General features: G+C 41.9%; 1 protein-coding gene across 1 annotated transcript; it reads left to right on the forward strand.

Moving 5' to 3' along the window:
* The first annotated feature begins 4 nt into the window (after window positions 1–4).
* On the forward strand, window positions 5–18687 carry tnfsf10l (TNF superfamily member 10, like). The gene is made up of 5 exons (XM_085997559.1): window positions 5–528; window positions 5075–5230; window positions 11905–11941; window positions 12025–12138; window positions 14186–18687. Exons 1-5 carry the CDS (start codon window positions 337–339, stop codon window positions 14635–14637), a joined length of 951 nt encoding a protein of 316 aa, XP_085853685.1. The 5' UTR covers window positions 5–336; the 3' UTR covers window positions 14638–18687.
* Window positions 18688–19870: the final 1183 nt, after the last annotated feature.

Raw genomic sequence — 19870 nt, forward strand, 5'->3', positions numbered from 1 at the left:
ACTAGCTTTATGTGGTTAAGTCCCTGGAGCAGGACTATGAACCCACAGCCTTCTACCCACTGAGCCACAGTTTACAGAGAAACGTTTGGACGGATCAGGAATCAAGATCTTTGTGATTACCTCCAATTTTTACGAGGAGACAAAAACCAGTGCGAAAATGTAACAACGCAATCCTCTAAACTTTACACCGACAGTGATTTTCAGTAACTGCGAGACAGCGCAGAGTGGAGCTGCTCCTCTTGTCTAGACCCACCCACACTAGCTAGAAGATTTTTTTGGAGTTTATTTCCTTCCAGGCAGACAGATGACTTCAGTGCTATTAATCCCCGGGATGCAATGGCTGGACAATTCCCCCGACCCAGCAGCTCGGACTCTGCGGCTCCCATGATCACGACGAGTCCCGGAACAACAGCCTCGGCTAATTCCAAGCTGATATTGGGGGTGGTGATCGGCGGGGTTTCTTTGCTTCTATCGCAGATAGTTGCGACGGCCGGAGTGTTTGTGTATTTCACAAGCGAAATCTCAAAGGTAAATTCTGCATTCGGGGGAGGAGGGATTAATCTGCAAAACGAATCGGTTTGACAATAACAAGAGATTCTCATGAAAATTCGGGGCTAACTCCGATCTGGAAAATAATTGCAGAAAGTAGGGATGGGACAAATAGAAGGAAAACTTTGATTTTAAAAATCTATGCATTATTTCGTTGCTGAGTGGCTGCTTGTTTATGCATTAGATTAAAACCGATATTATTTAATTAAGAATTGAAATTATTGTCACTATTTGCAAAGAAAGTTGCAACTTTGATTGTTACCGTTGTCCCCGGGGAGGCCGAATCTGATTTCTGTTAAACAGTAAACATTACGATCGAGATGAAATCGAAAATGAAACACTCTTGCAGAGTATGGACTCTGCAACAGTAGCTCAGCCGAGAGTGGGACCTGAGCTTATTGTGTTCAGCTCGTCCAAGCAGCCACAGGTAACGTGGTCCAGGTGTGCAGAAGTGCATGTGATGGAAGACAAGTTTGCAATCCAACACACACAGGTTTCAGATTGTATGTTTTATTCCAAACTGTAAACGCAAATGTCAATCTTTAAAAATACGTTTGAACTTGTAGAAACAATTCTTTTTATAGGTCAGAACAAATCTGTGACTCACTTAAAGGGGTGCTGTCTGTGCAAAAAATATTTTGCAAACTTTTTTTTATTTGGAAAGGGAGAAGAGCAAAAAGTCACGTTTGGCAGGACACACCACATGCAATGATTTGTTTTGAGGCAAAAAGTGTGCTTGTAAAGAAACAAATTTTAAAAAGGCAATTTTTTTCCCAAGACATTGCCCCTTTAATTGCTGAATCATAGCTGGGGCTGGGAGGGTTTATTGACGGTGTGCTTACAGAATGGTTTTCAATTTAAATTGAATTTGACCTACTTTAGTCGCCATGGATTCACAATCTTTAATATGTAGCCGGAGGCTCCAAGCAAGCCTGCGCCAGAAGAGGCGGTGTGTTTGTATTCGGAGTTGTTCCTGGCAGGAACAGACACAAGCCTTCCCTGAAAATGCAGCCACAGAGGAGGCTGTGGTGTGTTCTTGGTGCAACAGGTGTAATATCTGCTACAGCACAAACATCTTCAGCAAGCCTCTAGCATTTTCCATCACCTTTTTGTTACGCAAAACTCAGATCCGAGTGGATAAATGCACTGTGGTGCCCAGGACTCGGAGCGAGATCAGCAAGGTCCCAGGTTTGTTCTGTGGTCTGCGCTGAGTTAATCAGCGAGAGGAGCACCAACATTGTCATCAGCATCCCAGACTAGCAAGGAGGTTTTAATTTTTTTTAAATAGTTTGTAAATTGCTTTATTTTTAAATACATTTACTTGATATTAAATAGAAGTTTGCTTTGCTAATAACCATCCAGCATTTTGTTGAAAGAAACCTCTAGATTTCTGTGCAGTTTTAGACTGTAGATTTAGAGGATGACACATCACAATTAACTATCTGCACAGCGATCAAAGGAGACTCTCAGTAAATGCAAAACATCCACTTTGAAACCAGTTTTGCCTCAATAAATGAAATTGTAAACATGATGCTGGGATTGAGATATTATAGGTATGTTTAGTGTATAGAATCATTGAATGATACAGCATTGTAAACATGATGCTGGGATTGAGATATTATAGGTATGTTTAGTGTATAGAATCATTGAATGATACAGCACAGAGGGAGACCATTCAGCCCATCGTGCCTGTGCCGCTCTTGGAAAGAAGTCTCCAATTAATCCCACTCCCCCGCTCTTTTCATGGTCCCAACACCAACCCCTGGGGGGAACACCACTGCACACTTCCCTCCAGTCTAAAAAACAACCATTCACCACTACACTCTGCTTTCTGTCCCTTAGCCAATTTCGTATCCACGCAGCCACTGCCCCTTTAATTCCCACGGGCTTCAATTTTGCTAACAAGTCTATTACGTGGTACTTTGCCAAACATTTTTTGAAAGTCCATAAACACAACATCAACCGCACTACCCTCATCAACCCTGTCTGTTACTTCATCAAAGAACTCGATCTAGTTAATCAAACACAATTAGCATTTAATGCATTCATGCTGGCTTTCATTTATTAACCCAAATACATTCAATAGTAGGTATTAAACGTTGTTTGTAGTTTCTCTAAAAAACAGCACCGCTGATACAAGAGGACAACAAATGAGTCGATCACAGGACTCTATAACCAGCTGCTGGGAGGCACTGTAGCAGCCTCTTGTACCTTGATGTTTTTGTCCTTTGCTGTCCTGCAGTGCCTTGGCCTATTACTGTTTACCTTCCCCCAAGTGTGAGTGTGAGTGAGTGAGTGAGTGTGCGAGAGAGAGAGAGAGAGAGAGAGAAAAAGAGTGTGTGTGTGTGTGTGTGTGTGTGTGTGTGTGTGATGGTTTGCAGAGGGGGGGGGGGCAGAGCTGCATCTAACCATTCAGAACATTAATAAACCAATACTTTATGCTCCGTCACCTGTCTTCAATAATTGAGACTTTCTCAAAGCTGTCAAACGATGATAGTTCATCATGAAACGTCATACGCTGACGTTCCCTGTCACTGGCTTTCCCTTAATTGGCATACTAAGCTGGGCGGGCATAACAAGGTCAATCAAGGGAAAATAGCGTGGGTTGGCCAGACGTCAATGGAGGCAAGCAGCTTTCCCGCCTCCATCATGTCCCCATTGATAAAATCACCCCCCATGTGTCAGTTTTGGCTCAGTGGTAGCATTCTCACATCTGAGACAGAAGGTTGTAGGCTCAAGCCCCACCTCAGAGCATTCAGCACATAATCCATGATGATACTTCAATGAAGTACTGAGGGAGTGCTGCACTCAGATGTGCAATCTTTTGGATAAGATATTAAAGCAAGGCCCCAGCTGCCCCCTCAGATGGACGTAAAATATCCTATGGCATTATTTGAAAAAGAGCAGGGGAGTTCTCCCTGGTGTCGTAGACAATATTTATCCCTCAATCAACACCTAAAACAGGTGGTGTGGTCATTTATTTCATTGCTGTTTGTGGGAGCTTGCTGTGCACAAATTGGCTGGTGTGATTCCTACATTACAACAGTCACTACACTTCAAAAGTACTTCAATGGCTGTTTAGTGCTTTGGGTCATGAAAGGCCCTATATAAATGCAAGTCTTTCTATTAATGCAGAGATTCCCTCCAGACGTTCCTGGCACTGATTAATCTTTAACTTTTCAGCTACAGTCATGGATTGCAGTCAAGCTTTCCTTATCAGATTGCAATACCACGCACCTGTTGCCTCTGGTAAACAGGAAAACCAGAAAGCCAAGTACAATTTGAATTTATTTTGTTTTATCCATTATTTCCCCTTTCCTCAATTCGCTGACTCCAGTTGGGGTATGGTTCATGGGCGTGAGCAGCCATCCAGTACCTCACCCAAGTGGCAGTTGTCCAAATGCAAATATCAACAATTTATCTGGCTGTGAGCTGCACTTCAGCTAAACCCGATGCTAACCTCACCCAAGATCTATCATGACTTTTTTCCAGCAGGTGGGGGATCACTGGATGAAGCAGAGGCTCAGGAACCTTGGCTGATATTTTTCCTCTCTTGCTTGTGAGGCAAACTGCAATGTCCCTACCACTGTCTCTGGCTGCGATTAGTTAACAGCGCAATTTGAGGCAAGCAGAGGATTTTTTTAAAAATGTGAATTATAAACATTTTTCTTTCTTACTTGAGATTAAACAGAAGTGTTTTACGTATTTGTTAATAACCACACAGTATTTTGTTGAAAGAGAAAATGAATTACAAACATGTAGAACCCTTACATTTCTGTGCAGTTATACTGTTAACTATCTCCACCACAATCAAAGGTCGCTCTCAGTAAGTGCAAAACATCCAACTTTAAAACTAGTTTCTTCTGATTAGATGAAATGATAATCATCAATTGATGCTGAGACCTAGATATTCAATAGAAGTTGTTAAAAATTGTTTGCAATTTTTCTTTTAAAATAAAAGCAACACAGCACCACATATACAAGAGGACAGCACATGACTTGCTCACGGGCTCCAGAACTAGCTGCTGAAAGAGGCACCGGAGCAGCCTGGGATGATCTTTGTACCTTGGTTTTTCTTTCCTTCCCTGCCCTGTAGTGCCTTGGTCTACTACACGTCACCTGCCCCAGATCAGCAGCTCACAGTAAGCAGAATTGTGGGTGTGAGATCCACATTTGAATATTCAGAACATCAATGCACTCATTTCCTATGCTAAATGATCTGTCTTGAATGATTAATATAAATGACAAGGGTACCGCCTCAACCAAAACCACATCAACTGGCTATTGCTGTTTGTGGGATCTTGTTATGCACAAAATGGTTGCTGCATCACAACAGTAAATGTACTTCAAAGTAATTCATTGTATGTGAGGAGCTTTGAAATGCTTCAGAGAGGTGCAATAATAAGTGGTCAGAAAAATCCTACTGCATTTGTCGGTTCTAAGTCTTTAAAATTAAGTAACAGATTTATGTCTTATTTTTTTCTACATCCATCCTCACAAAGTCTGTGTTCTGTGTTTTGTTTAGGTTAAAAATCAGAGGTCTTCCCAAGAGCTGTGGTGTCTGAATCGTCCCAGCAAACTTCAACAACTAATCAGTAATGAGACAGAAGACTTGAGCGATCAGATCACAAAAGATCCCTGCTGGAGACTGGCTAACAGCATTAAATTACTCGCAAACAAGGTGATTGAACAGAGCACAGTTTTGCTATATCAACTCTGGATATTTTCCCTGGATTCCCTCATGTGATGTCCCAGTTGTAAGATCACTAACAGCCTGTCTGCTCATTTCCCCAGAGATTTCAGCATTCCTCAGTTCCTCCACGGGACATTTCAATGTAAGGTACAGGATTTGGGTAGCAGTAAGCTCCCCCCTCCCCTCCGACTTCTGACTCCATTGAGGGACTGATCACTTTAGATTAAGAACTTTTGAAACTTAAAAAAAAAGATAATATATTACTATTTTCCTGTAACCTGTTAAAATAGCTCTGTTGGGGACTAAGTGAAAGTAGGTTTGCATACTCATACATGCTAGCCCACAAAAGCTGATGAACAGCTTTAAAAAAGCTGATACCCCCAAAAAGACCAACAACTCGAAAAACAGCATACAACAAAAAACAGCCCTAAATAAAAGCCCGTGATTAAGGCCATTGCTTCAAGGTCGCTGAATAAGTTACATTTATTGTTATTAAATTGGATTTCAGGAGTTTTATTAGTGTTTTGGGGTTGCATTCCACAGTTCAGTTTTTCTGTGAAAACTGAAACCCTTACGTGGAGTCTAATTCACTAACAGAAGTTTTGAAGCTCATTGAGAAGTAAGAACTATTCAAAACAGTCATCACAAACCACCCAACAGAGTGTCCATATAAGCAGGTCACCAAGATGAGCAGAAATGCATGGAACACTTACACAGTGCTTAATGTGCTACTCATGTTGCTATGAAACCATTACCCCAAGAAACCAAACTTCAGCAAGTCTCACCATGAAGTGAACATGGAGCGTTTACATGTACATTTAAACTCCATACACTTACTTCACCACCATTACAACATCCCATACTGCAGTAGAGGGGTTCCTAATTAACTTGTATGCCTGTTCCATAAAGGGACACTATACACTAATGTTCTACACTGTATCAAAATTCAGCTCAGCTGGGGCTTCAGTTGTTACTGGTAGTAATGTGCCTATTGATAAGTGCTTATACATGCTGACCACAAACCACCAGTTTAAACAAACACCATGTACAGAACACTGCACCTCAGCCTTCAGCAAATGCTTTTTTTTAAAATTGCATGTAAAGAGCCACTCAGAGCATCTTGCGATTATGCAGGAGCTGGAAGTCTCCCATCTTGAATGTCTATATGAACACTGCAAAAAGCTTTTTGTCTGTACTTCCTGTGTAGATCCTACAAAATAAAATGTCTCTTTTTCCCTCTTTCTCTTGTGGCACGTACCAAACGCATGGCTGCTCTTCATTTGAATTCGCAAGTCAGATGTGCCACTGCATTTCCCATACTCTTCCCCTTCAGCTCAATCTCCATCTTTAGTTCCAGCACCTAAATGTGCCAGTATCACAAGGTGACCACCGGGATTTCAGCCAGCCCGAATTAATCTGCTTTCTAAGCCCTTCATGTGAACAGGGGCCAGAAAGAATTGACTGTCCACTCCAAAAGTTGCCAAAACTGTGGTTTAGTGATGGACTGCTTCAGGTAGGGGAAAATCAGAAATCTTTTCATGCTGTTATATGTTGTTATTTCCTCCCTCATAATTCAGTAGAGAACCAAGCTGAATACAAAAAGTAGAGAACTGAAAAAGGAACTAAGAGGGGCAACGAGGGTGTGAGAATAGATTAGCAGTTACCATAAAAGGGAACTCAAAGTCTTTTATAAACATATAAATAGTAAAAGGGTAGTCAAAGGAAGGGTGGGGCCGATTAGGGACCAAAAATGAAATGATCTTGTGGAGGCAGAGGGCATGGCTGAGGTACTAAATGAGGACTTTGCATCTGTCTTCACTGAAGAGGAGGATGCTGCCAATGTCACAGTAAACGAGGAGGTAGTAGAGAAATTGGATAGGATAAAAATGGATAAAGAGGAGCCACTTAAAAGGTTGGCATCGCTCAAAGTAAAAAGTCACCCGGTCTGGATGGGATGCATCCTAGGTTGCTGAGGGAAGCATGGGTGGAAATTGCGGAGGCTCTGGCCACAATCTTCCAATTCTCCTTAGATATGAGAGTGGTGCTAGAGGACTGGAGGATTGCAAATGTCACACCCCTGTTCAAAAAAGGGGAGAGGGATAAACCTGGCAATTACAGACCAGTCAGCCTAACATCAGTGGTGGGAAACTTTGAGTCATTAATCCCAGACAAAATTAATTGGCACTTGGAAAAATTTGGGCTAATAAATGAAAGCCAGCACAGATTTGTTAAAGGTAAATCATGTTTGACTAACTTGATTGAGTTCTTCAATGAAGTATGGCTTTAGGGAGGGTGCAGAAGATATTTACTAGAATGGTACCAGGGATGAAAGACTTCAGTTACATGCAGAGACTAGAGAAGGGGGGGGGGGGGGGAAAAGAGGGCGTGGGAGAGTGGGGTGCTCATTAGGTTAAGGGAAGATTTGATAGAGATGTTTAAAATCTTGGAGTTTTGATAGAGTAAATAAGGAGAAACTGTTGCCAGAGGACACGGATTTAAGGTAATTGGCAAAAGAAACATTTTACACACTGATTTGTTCTGATATGAAAGAGTGGTGGAAGCAGATTCAATAATAATTTTCAGAAGGGAATTGGATAAATACTTGAAAAGGAAAAATTTGCAGGGCTATGGGGAAAGAGTAGGGGGGTGGGACTAAGTGGATAGCTCTTTCAAAGAGCGGGCACAGGCACAATGGGCTGTATCATTCTATAATTTTATTAGGTATGGGGACATTAAGAATCTTCAAAGACCTGACTTGAAAAAATCTAATTGAGAAGAAGCTCAATATGTTGGCAGTACCAAAATGTATTGTATGTATCTCTTTGCATATGCTGAAAAATTGTGCATGCAGAGAAGAGATAAGGTGCAAGGGATTGTGGGGTGATACAAAATGACCTAGAAACAGCAAGCTTGAGAGGTCTGGAGTGAGCAGCATAATGGAGTCAAGAAATGCTGATCATGCCAACAGCCAATGGTTGGCAACTATGCAACTGGTCTTTCACCTCTAAGACTTGGGTATGAATCCAACTCAGGCTCATGGGATAAAAAAAATCTCCTGTCTGCTTGCTGGATGGAATATATTTGAAATGGATTTGGGAAGTCTCAGTCCAGTTCCTAATAGACATAAGCCCCCTCCAGTCTTGCTCAAAAGGTCATAGGGTTACATAGGATATACGGCACAGAAACAGGCCATTCGGCCCACCCAGTCCATGCCAGCGTTTATGCTCCACTCGAGCCTCCTCCTGTCTTTCCTCATCTAAATCTATCAGCCTAACCCTCTATTCCCTTCCCCCTCATATGCTTGACTAGCCTCCCCTTAAACGCATCTATACTATTCGCTTCAACCATTCCCTGTGGTAGTGAGTTCCACATTCTCACCACTCTCTGGGTAAAGAAGTTTCTTCTGAATTCCCTATTGGATTTCTTGGTGACTATCTTATATTGATGGCCTCTAGCTATGCTCTTCCCCACAAGTGGAAACATTCTTTATCCACTGTTAGGTCACCCCTCACCCTTTTTTCAAGAGAAAAGAGAGCCAGCCTATTCATCCTTCCCTGATATGTATACCCTCACATTTCTGGTATCATCCTTGTAAATCTTCTCTGTATCCTCTCCAGTGCCTCTATATCCTTTTTATAATATGGCGACCAGAATTGTTCGCAGTACTCAGTGTGGTCCTCAGTATTGAATTTGGCGTCATCCGCAAATTTAGAAATTGTGCTTTTGATTCCAAAATCTAAATCGTTAATGTAAATTGTGAATAGCACTGGTCCCAGCACTGGTCCTTGTGGAACACCACCATCCACCTTCTGCCACTGTGAATAGCTGCCCTTTACTCCCACTCTCTGCTTTCTGTCCTGAAGCCAGCCAGCAATCCATTCTGCTACTTGTCCCCAGGCTCCGCATTCTCTGATTTTATTCATTAGTCTGTTATGGGGTACCTTATCGAAGGCCTTTTGAAAATCCAGATAAATTACATCTACTGCATTACCATTGTCCAAACAAAAGCCAGAGAGTAGACAGAGTAAAGTGAATTCCATTCTATATCTAATGCTGTACCTGACCTGGAGATACATCTGCTTGATATTGACGCTGGGTGTCCGAAAAGTAAATCGTTCCATTTCGCAGCACTAACATTTCTCCTGTGACAAGCACAACAAATTAAACAAAAATATTTCAGATAGCTTGTGAACTTCTAACAAAAAAAAAAAGGATTTCTTATTTAGCTCTCTTGCATGGCAACTTTCTCACAGAACTTAGCGTTTGGTGTTGACATCAGTTTACGAAAAGAAGCCACAAACACCAGCCCTGTAGAACAAAAGAAAGTAACCATGAATGATTAACAAAAATCTTTTAAAAATCTCTGTAGTCTTGTTATTAAAATAATCTAGTGTGGGCCTGGTGCAGGAGGGGGTTAAAAAAAAGGTCTGAGTAAAAAACTTGCCTTTATATAACATGTCCTCAAGGTGCCCCAAAGTCAAGTACTTTTGAAGTGTAGTCACTGTTGTAATGTAGGCGAACATAACAGCCAATTTATGCACAGCAAGTAGCAATGAAATAAGAAACCAAATAATTTGTTTTGGTGATGTTGATTGAGGGATAAATGTTGGCCAGGACACCCTGCTCTTCTTCGATCTTTTACGTCCACCCGAGAAGACAGACAGGGCCTCAAAGATGCTCATGATAGACACGACAGGCATGATGTTCATTGAAGAGGCAACAACTTGAATTGATATAATTCCTTTAATGTAGAAAAAATGTACCGAGGTGCTTCACAGAGGCATAAGGAAAAATTGAAAAACATGCCTAAGAAGGAGATAATAGGTAAAATGACCAAAAACTTGGTCAAAGAGGTGGGTTTTAGGAAGGAAGCGAGGGAGGTGGAGAGATGGAGGGTATGGCAGAGCGTGCAGCTTAGATGGCTGAAGGCTTGGTCACCAATGGTGGGAAGAAATGGAGTGGGGAATGCACAAGAGACCAGAGAGAGGAACAGAGAGTTTGGGGTGGGTTGTAGGAGCTTATATAGATAGGTAGGGACAAGGCCACGAAGGGATTTAAACACAAGGATGATAATTTTAAATTTTAAGGCTTTGGGAAACTGGAAGCCCATTAACTCTATAGGTCAACAAGGACAGAGGTCATGGGCGAGCAGGATTTAGTGTGGGATAGGATACGGGCAGCAGAGTTTTGTAAGAGCTGTGGCTTACAGAGGGTGGAGGATGGGAGGGCAGTCAGGAGAACATTGGAATAGTCAAGTCTGGAGGTGACAAACACATGGATGAGGGTTTCAGCAGCAAATGGGCTGAGACAGAGGTGGATGATATTATGGAGGTGGAAGTAGGCAATATTTATAAAGAGGAGGATCAAATAGGACGCCAAGGTTGCGAGCAGCCTGGTTCAGCCTGAGTGGTCATGTAGGGGGATGGAATCAATAGCAAAGATGTGGAGTTTGTGGCAGGGTCCGAAGACAATGGCTTTGGTCATACCAATATTTAGCCGGAGGAAACTGTGGCTCATCCAAAACTGGATGTCAGCCAATCAGTCTGACAACACAGACAGTGGAGGGGGTGAGAGTGGTGGTGAAGAGGTAGAGCTGGCTGTCATCAGCATACATATGGAAGCTCACCCCATGTCCGCAGATGGTATCACCAAGCGGCAGCACATAGATGAGTAAGAGGAGGGGGGCCAAGGATAGAGCTTTGGAGGACTATGGATGTAATGGTGTGGGGTTGGGAAGAGAAGCCATTGCTGGAGATATTCTGGTTTGATAAGATAGGCAAGAGTGGAATCAAGCAAGGGTAGACACTGAGCTGGACAACGAAGGAGAAGTGTTAGAGAAGAATGGTAATGCACATGGTCACAGGATGTAATTTGTGACTTTGGTTAGGGCTGTTTTGTTGCTGTGGTAGGGTGGAGCGATTCAAACAGGGAGTTGCGAACAGATGGGCACAGTTTTCAGAGGCAACAACCCATTTAAGGATTTTGGAAAGAAAAACAGATTGGAGATGGGCGGTAATTCGCAAGGACAGAGGGGTGAAAGGTGCATTTATTTTGAGGAGGGGAATCATGGTGGTGGCTTTGAATGGGAGGAGGAAAGCACCAGAGGAGAGGGAACCATTTACACGGTCAGTCAGAAAAGCTTCTTCGGTTGATATACAGGGGTGTTATTTCTCGTGACAGCATATTAAGTATGGGGGCATTATATGTAGTAGCACACATAACATACACAGTAACATTATATCCCAGTAGATCACAGTGTCTTTAGTGGCTATATACCCGTGTAGTGTGTTTTTCAGTAAAACAATCACAGATTGATGAACCGTGAGTGAACACATTAAGAACCAACTTATACATTTCTCGGTGACCTGTAGTGTTCAACAACAATTACAACTTGCACTTATATAGCGCCTTTAACGTAATAAAATGTCCCATCAACCAGGGCTCCTGCCCAGCTTGGAAACAAGCAACTATAGATGTAGAAGATCTGGGGATCCTGTCGAAGTTCAGGTGTTTAGTTGTTTCTGTGCCCTTGTTGCATTTAAAGCCTTTGCTGAGCCTGAGGATCGAATGGTTGGAAAATGCCGCTTCGGTCAGTTGAAATAAAACATGTTGACTTGTGAAACTTAAACTCTCGATTTTCTTCCCAATAAAATTACCTTCAGGTAGCAGACAACACTGTCAAGCAACGTATAATAAAAGGTGAGCTGGTTTCACATTCAACCACATTGACAACCACTACTGCAACAATTTCAGATAATTTACACAACTGTATTTCTTTCCAGATGTAATGAACAATTTACCTGTAGATGTCTTGAAATCTGCAGCGCAGTTAGATGACAAATCAGCACACCGCCGCCCCTCTGCTCATCTCACTGTCCGATTCGGTTCTCCACAAGGTCAGTGCAGGGTTCATTTGACCAGCTGTGCTTTTAACGCAAAAGGCCTTTTTCTTTCTTCTCAAATTGTTGGTTTACACCTGCTTACAAAATGATAGAAAATACCACTGTGGGACATCACGGTGCTGAAACGCATTGTAATGCTATAGCATGGCACTGCAGTGACAGCACGTGGATATATGTCCACAATCCACCATGCTGCTGAGTTCCTGATCTCAGGCACATTGCTGTGGGAAAGTAGGAAATGGAAGGCAGGCAATTCTCTACACTGAAGGAGCATAGGAGTCATCCATGGAATTCTATTGTGCATCTTCCAGTGGCCAGTTTCATAGTACTGTCGCCCATTCTGCCAGCTGCATGCAGAATGCAGAGACCTGGTTGGGAAAAGGAGGAACATTTCTTTAGAAAGACAGACTTTTATCTTTACAAGTACTATACCTCTAAGATTTCAGATATGGGAGTGGCATCAGTAATAGAAGAATACACTGTTTAATTAGTTACTTTTCACACAGAACAGAAAGATGCTCTTAAAAGGCATCTCTTAAAACTCCAGTTAAAATATTTTGCTTGTTTGTAGATACATATTTGTTACAAGCAGAAATAAAGTACATTTGTGTTTTAAAAAAATCTTTGAGGGTAATTTCCTTCCTCTCATTTTCTCTCCAGTCCCAAAAAACTTTCATAGGACCCTCCTTGACTGTAATGACAGGATGGTCCAGTCATTATGATCTTCCATAAACCCATCAACACCTGACAGGAGCTGCAGCAGCCTCTCTCCGCTCCCAAATTTCATATTGCACGCCCTCAGTGGTTACAACCCTCCAGTCATCTTGCAGTGCAATGGCTGAATGACTACAACTTCATCTCCATTTCCTCAAGAAAATCTTGTTCCTTTAAATTCTTCAAAGATGCTGGCTGAGTTTTTCGACTTTTATGCTCGTCAGCCCATAATTTTTCACATTCACTTCAATGGGTGGAAATTGTGGGCTGGTGAGTACAGAAGTAAACAACCTTAGAAGTCCAAATAACAGCTACCATCTCTTACCTTTGATAGTTCCATTCTAGGTCCTTCATCTATCGACATTCTTGGATTTACTATCTTCTCTGATCTCAAGATGAACTTCCATATCTCCTCCATTGCTCTATAAATCCTAAGTCTGTACAAGGCTTGAGTACTGTTCTCGTATCAGGGCGGGATCTCCTAGCATCTGTCTTGCACTCCTAAGCAGGATATAAGAGCTTGGATTTTCACTTTTTTTTTTTTTTTAAACGGTGGTAACCATTTAAAATAAAAGGATTATTGCTATGTGTTAAAATAAAACCAATTGGAAAATATAGGCTAAGAAAAAAATGTCTGAAACTTGATTTCTTTCGCACTTGTAGCCTGCAACCTTTCTTGCCTTTCTCCATTGCATCAATACCATTACTTACTGTTCCTCTGAACTTTCCTCCCTTGTTCTTTCGGAGCTCCAAAATATGCCATCATACACACTCTTCCTCCTTACATCATGCCACTGTTGAAATCAAGGCATCGCACAATCCCCTACACTCTTTCTTTCTCAGGATCTCAAAACATGGAGACCCTTATTTCCTTCAGTCTTTCTTCATACAATTTTCCAGCTTTGAAAATCCAAGTTTGGTGTCACCTAATCACTACTTTCTGATTTTTTCATTTTTACTCTATTCAACCTTGGTGGTATGGGCCTTTCCTCTGTACCCATTTCTCAATTTGAAAAAAACATATCTTCCTCCTTTAATGGTTTCTAGAAATCTCTGAAATCTGGGTTAGAATAAAATATTTTTCACATATGGCATAAAATAAGTTAGCTATGGAGAAAGTAGATACTCATACTGCATTGTGTTTACAGTCAATTCAGTTGATGGAGGGTGTTGACTTTTGGCACCAGCATATTTTTGGTTAATTTCGAGTTTCTGTTACATGCTTTTGGTACCGGAAAACTGCTCATTAAGAATCTATGCTGTGCTATTATGAAATGTTAGAAACATACTTGGAATTGTATCTTCAGAATTATTATTTCTTCAACAGATTCATCCCACCATTTAGATCGGTCATGCCACCACCTTGTTAAATGGGGTATTGGAAAGGGGTTATCCTACATCCAGAACATGACGATCCATCACGGGAAATTGCGAGCCAGTCAAACGGGCAGATACTACATTTATTCCCAGACTTATTTCAGATATCAGCACAAGGATATAGCTGATTATGAGGACTATTCTGCAAAACCTAATGAGCAACAGCTAGTGCAGTGCATATACAAGATGACTACTACCTACGCATCGCCAATCCTCCTCATGAAAAGTGTAGGAACAAAATGTTGGGCAGCGAATGCGGAGTATGGTTTGAATTCCATTTACCAAGGAGGACTTTTCGAATTAAAGGCTGGTGATGAAATATTTGTCACCATCTCTGACATAGAGTTGGTGGATGATAATGTAGCATCTAGCTACTTTGGATCCTTCAGACTGGATGTGTAAGATTGAAGGAGTGTTAATTTTAGAAAGAGGAAGCTGTTCAAAATGAAATCATTGCATCTAATAATATCTTTTTTTCTAAACTTCTGCTAAATTCAGAATATGTCTACAGGAGTTTTGTTTTGCTTACATTGTCAGCTGATTAAAAAATGTTAAATGAACAATATCACATTGCGCGGGAAGATGTTTCCTATCTGCTGTCATACAGCTGGTTCTTGGAGTTTTGGAAAGTGTAACCCTCTCAAGCTCTGCCTGGCAGACATTTTCTGCAGCTGTGCTGACAATAAAAGTTAATAGGGCCCTTCCCTCATTATGTGGATGTACCATGGTTCCTATGGCACAGTTAGGAATAAAGAGGGTCAGAACTACCACCCTCAAAGGCAGCTGCCCTTTGCACAGGAAAAGGGGACAGATCCCACTGCCAATGAGGACCGAGGCATTGTCAGCCGAGTAGAGAAAGGGGGAACTGCCCTCTGAAAGTCGAAAAGAGGATACAGGACTCCTGCCTTCTGAAGGTAAAAAGCCCACTCTCCAAAACATAGGTGCAACCACAGAAAGGTGTAGGGGATATGGAGAAAAATGAGAGTAATGCATCTTCCCAAGATTTTTGGCATGGGTATGCCAAAATACAGGAACCGCTGAGGTGGGCAAGTGCAAGCTGTCTCTTCCATATCTTTGTACATAAATATACTGCTCCCATAAGAATTAGATATTCTTCATTTCCAGGGCTCAGCAATAATACTTTCTCCCATTCTGCTTAGTATGTAGCAAGAAATCTTATAAGCTTTGATGTACACAGTATTGGAAAGACAAATCAAAAAATGTACTTGAATCAAACTCAACAATATTCCTTGAACGGAGGCCCAACCATCCCCATCCACCACCACTCCTCCTCCTGGCTGAACTAATATTGAACAACTCCTTTGACTTCACTCACTTCCTCCAAATAAAAGGTGTCGCTATGGGAATCTCATTGAAACTTATAAAATTCTAACAGGACTAGACAGACTAGATGCAGGAAGGATGTTCCCAATGACGGGGGAGTCCAGAACCAGGTGTCACAGTCTAAGGATAAGGGGCAAGTCATTTAGGACTGAGATGAGGAGGAATTTCTTCACCCAGAGAGTGGTGAACCTGTGGAATTCTCTGCCACACAGGGCAGTTGAGGCCAATTCATTAAATATATTCAAGAAGGAGTTGGATATATTTCTTGAGGCTAAAGGGATCAAGGGATATGGGGAGAAAGCAAGGACAGGGTACTGAATTTGGATGATCAGCCATGATCTCATTAAATGGCGGAGCAGGCTCGAGGGGCCGAATGGCCTATTCCTGCTCCTATCTTCTATGTTTCTATGAATGCGTATGCCTGCCTTTTCGTGGGATACGTGGAACATTCTTTGTTCCAGTCCTACTCGGGTCCCCTCCCTGACCTCTTTTTCCAATACATTGATGATTATATCGGTGACATTTCCTGCTCTCCCTCCGAATTGAAAAATGTAATCAATCTTGCTTCCAATTTCCACCCCTCCTTCACATGGTCTATCTCCGACTCTTCCCCCTCCCTTCTTTGTGAGCACTATTTCCATTTCTCAATGAATACCCACTCGATGTCCACCAACTCCCACAGCTACCTTGATTACACTTCCTTCCACCCTGCTTCTTGTAAGGGCTGTATTCCATTCTCCCAGTTTCTCCGTCGCATCTGTTCTGACGATGTCACCTTCCGGTGCTTCTGATACATCTTCCTTTTACCTCAACCAAGGATTCCCCTCCACAGTGGTTGACAGGGACCTCAACATGTCCGTCCCATTTCTCACACTTCTGCCCTCCCTCCCAGAACGATAGGGTCCCCCCTTGCCCTCACTTTCCACCCCACCAACCTCCACATTCAACGGATCATCCACCGTCATTTCTGCCACTTCCAGCGCGATGCCACCACCAAACACATCTTTCCCTCCCCTTTCAGCATTCTGAAGGGACCGTTTCTCCACACCCCGCCCCCACATGACGCCCTGGTCCACTCTTCCATCACCCCCAACACCCGTTCCCCTTCCCATGTCACTTTACCATGCAAGTGCAGGAGATGCAACACCTGCCCTTTCACCTCTTCCCTTCCCACCTTCCAGGTGAAACAGCGATTTACTTGTACTTCTTTCAATTTAGTATATGGTATTTGCTGCTCATGATGCAGATTGGGTGATCACTTTGCTGAACACCTTTGTTCAGTCCACAAGTGTGACCGTGAGCTTCCGGTTGCTTGCCATTGAATTCTCCGTCCTACTGTTACTCTGACTTCAGCCTCCTACAATGTTTCAATGAAGCTCAACGGAAGCTTGAGGAACAGGACCTCAACTTTTGATTAGGCGCTTTACAACCTTTTGGACTCAACACTGATTTCAATAACTTCAGACCATAACCACAGCTCCTATTTTTTTCGGATAGCAGGTTCTGGAAATGGTTCTGCTGTTGCCATTTACAGCTCCTCTAGATCCCTCTTTTGTTTCCTTACTTGTTCCATTGCCAACCCCTTTTGTCTTGCACCATCATCCCTTTTGTCATTTAATCACAGACCTTCCCTTTATTTATTTCCTGCACACACCCGCCCCCGCCACCCACACTTTCTCCTGGTTCAACTTGCTGAAAAACTGTTCCATCCCTAATTTCTTCCAGTTCTGATGATAAACTGAAACATTAACTTTCTCTCTCCATAGGTGCTGCCCGACCTGTTGAGTATTTCCAGCACTTTCCGTTTTTATTTCAAAACAGTACTGCACTACTGTATTGTTGAGGCCAATTCAAGGACAATTTTTGGCATGTCCAAGTAAACATTAGAAATGACTTCCGTAGTATACAGCAAATTATTATTGCACTGGCTTCGGCACTAAGCCAAGAAGTCTTCTCAGATTATAGAAGGCAACCGTAGCTTCCACAGGACTAGCCTTAACTGGGATTGGTGGCAGTCGTAACTGTGGCAATGGTGCAGCTTGTGTTGCCTTTCGGTGTAATCAGATTTGTGATCTGTATGTCTTTCTGTCCAAATATCAATGATAAAAAATGGCTTAAATGCTCATCACTCACTCATGTTGTGGTATGTGTATCAACTCCTGCATGTTCAGTGCACACCAAGTAAGAGGTAACAATTTACTGACGTGGTACTACACGAGTTGTGTATGTTTCAGTCAGCTCCTGTTTGCCTTACACTTCTATGAATTGTGCAACTCAATCTCATCAAAGCAGATGGCGTCATGGAGCAAGATCAAGAAATACTGATTACTCACAGCAGAGGCAGGCAGGCATCAGTGATGGGCAGTTGAACCTACAACCATCTGGATAGAAAATCAGACTGCCCCCTTATAGAATATTCAGAGATTATATTATGTCATGTTAATCTTCTGTTCAGTTACAATACTAATGATTTCATTTTATGCATAAATTACAGGTACATTGTATGTGAGTTGTGGTGTAGCAAACATATATTCTATTTGCCAAATTTAACCTTCATTTTGAAAAATAATTAGCAGCTCACCAGATGAGCTACTGGGTGAATGAACTTCTCATTGTGAAACTGAGCCATACAGATGAAGATGGTTTCAGGATTCATCCTGGTCTGTGTTAGCTGATCTTAGTCAGGGTGGCAGTAGGGTATTATAATTGGTTTTAGTATTCCTAAGATAAGGGGAGGTGAAAAGAGAATATCAACTAGAATTCCAGTTTATGATCTATCCAGTACACATGCATGGTCATTGGATGAAAACAGCTGTAGGTTGACTGATGCCCACCCCCCCCCCACTCAAAATCAAATAGATAAGCATTGTTCAGATTAACATGAAGAATGGCCACATGGTAGAGGCATCAGAGGGCTGCGGGTGTCTGGCGCTTGTACATTCAGGAGAGAAGGGAAGAAAAAGAAAAAAAGTTCATTTTCTAACAGTTTCTGCGACACAACATCTAGCCAGTGCACTCATGGACATTGAAAGAAAACAGCTGTACATCCTTTCTGGTAGCTGGAGAGGTAAAAGATGTATCCAAGAAAATAAAGATTATTAATTTAAATACTCAAAAAACTGTTGTATTTAAATATTCATTAAGGCAACAGGAGCCAATGGACTTGACTTAAGGATATGAAGTCAGTCCAAGGAGAGTTGTTCCTCAAGTCTTTGTCAGTTCACTGAACAGTATCATAAGATTGCAAAATAGTCAATGCTGCTCCAAAGTGCATTCGTCAGCTTGCTTCAATTGGTAGCTCTCTCACATTTAAGGAAGAAGGTTGTTGGTTCAAACTCCAGTTGATTCAGTGCATTGTTGGAGGTTTCATCTTTCAAATGAGACATTAAACTGAGGCCCTGTCTATCTGTTCATGTGAACATAAAGATCCCTTGGCATTATTTGAGGAAAAACCATGTTCTCCCAGTATCTTGGCCAACACAAAAAGGCATCAAAAATGATTAATTGGTCCTTAAGAACAAAATAAATAGGAGCAGGAGTAGGCCATTCGATCCTTTGAGCCTGCTCTGCCATTCAATAAGATCACGGCTGATCTTCTACCTCAATTCCACCTTCCCGCACTATCCCCATATCACTTGGTTTCCTTAGTATCCAAAAATCTATCAATCTTGGTCTTGAATATACTCAACGGACTGAGCATCCACAGCCCTCTGGGGTACAGAATTCCAAGGATTCACAACCCTTTGAGTGAAGACATTTCTCATCTCAGTCCCAAATGGTCAACCCCTTATTCTGAGACTGTGACCCCCTAGTTCTAGACTCCCCAGCCAGGGGAAACATCCTCACCACATCTACCCTGTCATGCCCCTTAAGCTTGGACACCCAACAGCCTAAAGTACAGTGATTGAGTCAAATTAATTCATTGGTTGTGAAGTGCTTTGAGACAGCCTGAGGATGCGATAAGGCACTATAGAAATTTCACAAAGTACATGTAGCTCCAGGATATTCCAGTCTCTCTGACCTGCTATTTGTTTTATAAAGTTTTCAGCTATAACATTACAACACTGAAACTAACAGAAATATAATATAAAAACTTCATGCACATCAATATAATGATGCCTGGTACTTGTATCAGTATCAATGTGCCAGGAATAACTTTCATTTGAGAGCTCAGGAACAAAACTATATTCAGTAAACAAAACACATTTTTATTTAATGATATATCCAGTACAAGAGATGACGAAGTATGATTTTTTTTTTAATCTTGTGAAAAAGATTTTCTACTTCAGAA

Source organism: Somniosus microcephalus, chromosome 1 (genome assembly GCF_052327205.1).
Source record: "Somniosus microcephalus isolate GS21.2 chromosome 1, FLI_Smic_1.0, whole genome shotgun sequence".
In the NCBI taxonomy this organism is placed as follows: Eukaryota; Metazoa; Chordata; class Chondrichthyes; order Squaliformes; family Somniosidae; genus Somniosus; species Somniosus microcephalus.

Bases quoted from the DNA above. Each gene is read 5' to 3' on its own strand.
- tnfsf10l (XM_085997559.1), top strand. From the start codon at position 337: ATGGCTGGACAATTCCCCCGACCCAGCAGCTCGGACTCTGCGGCTCCC. The intron at 5,231-11,904 runs GTGATTGAACAG...AATTACCTTCAG, and splicing joins TTAAATTACTCGCAAACAAG to GTAGCAGACAACACTGTCAA. The intron at 11,942-12,024 runs GTGAGCTGGTTT...ATTTCTTTCCAG, and splicing joins CAAGCAACGTATAATAAAAG to ATGTAATGAACAATTTACCT.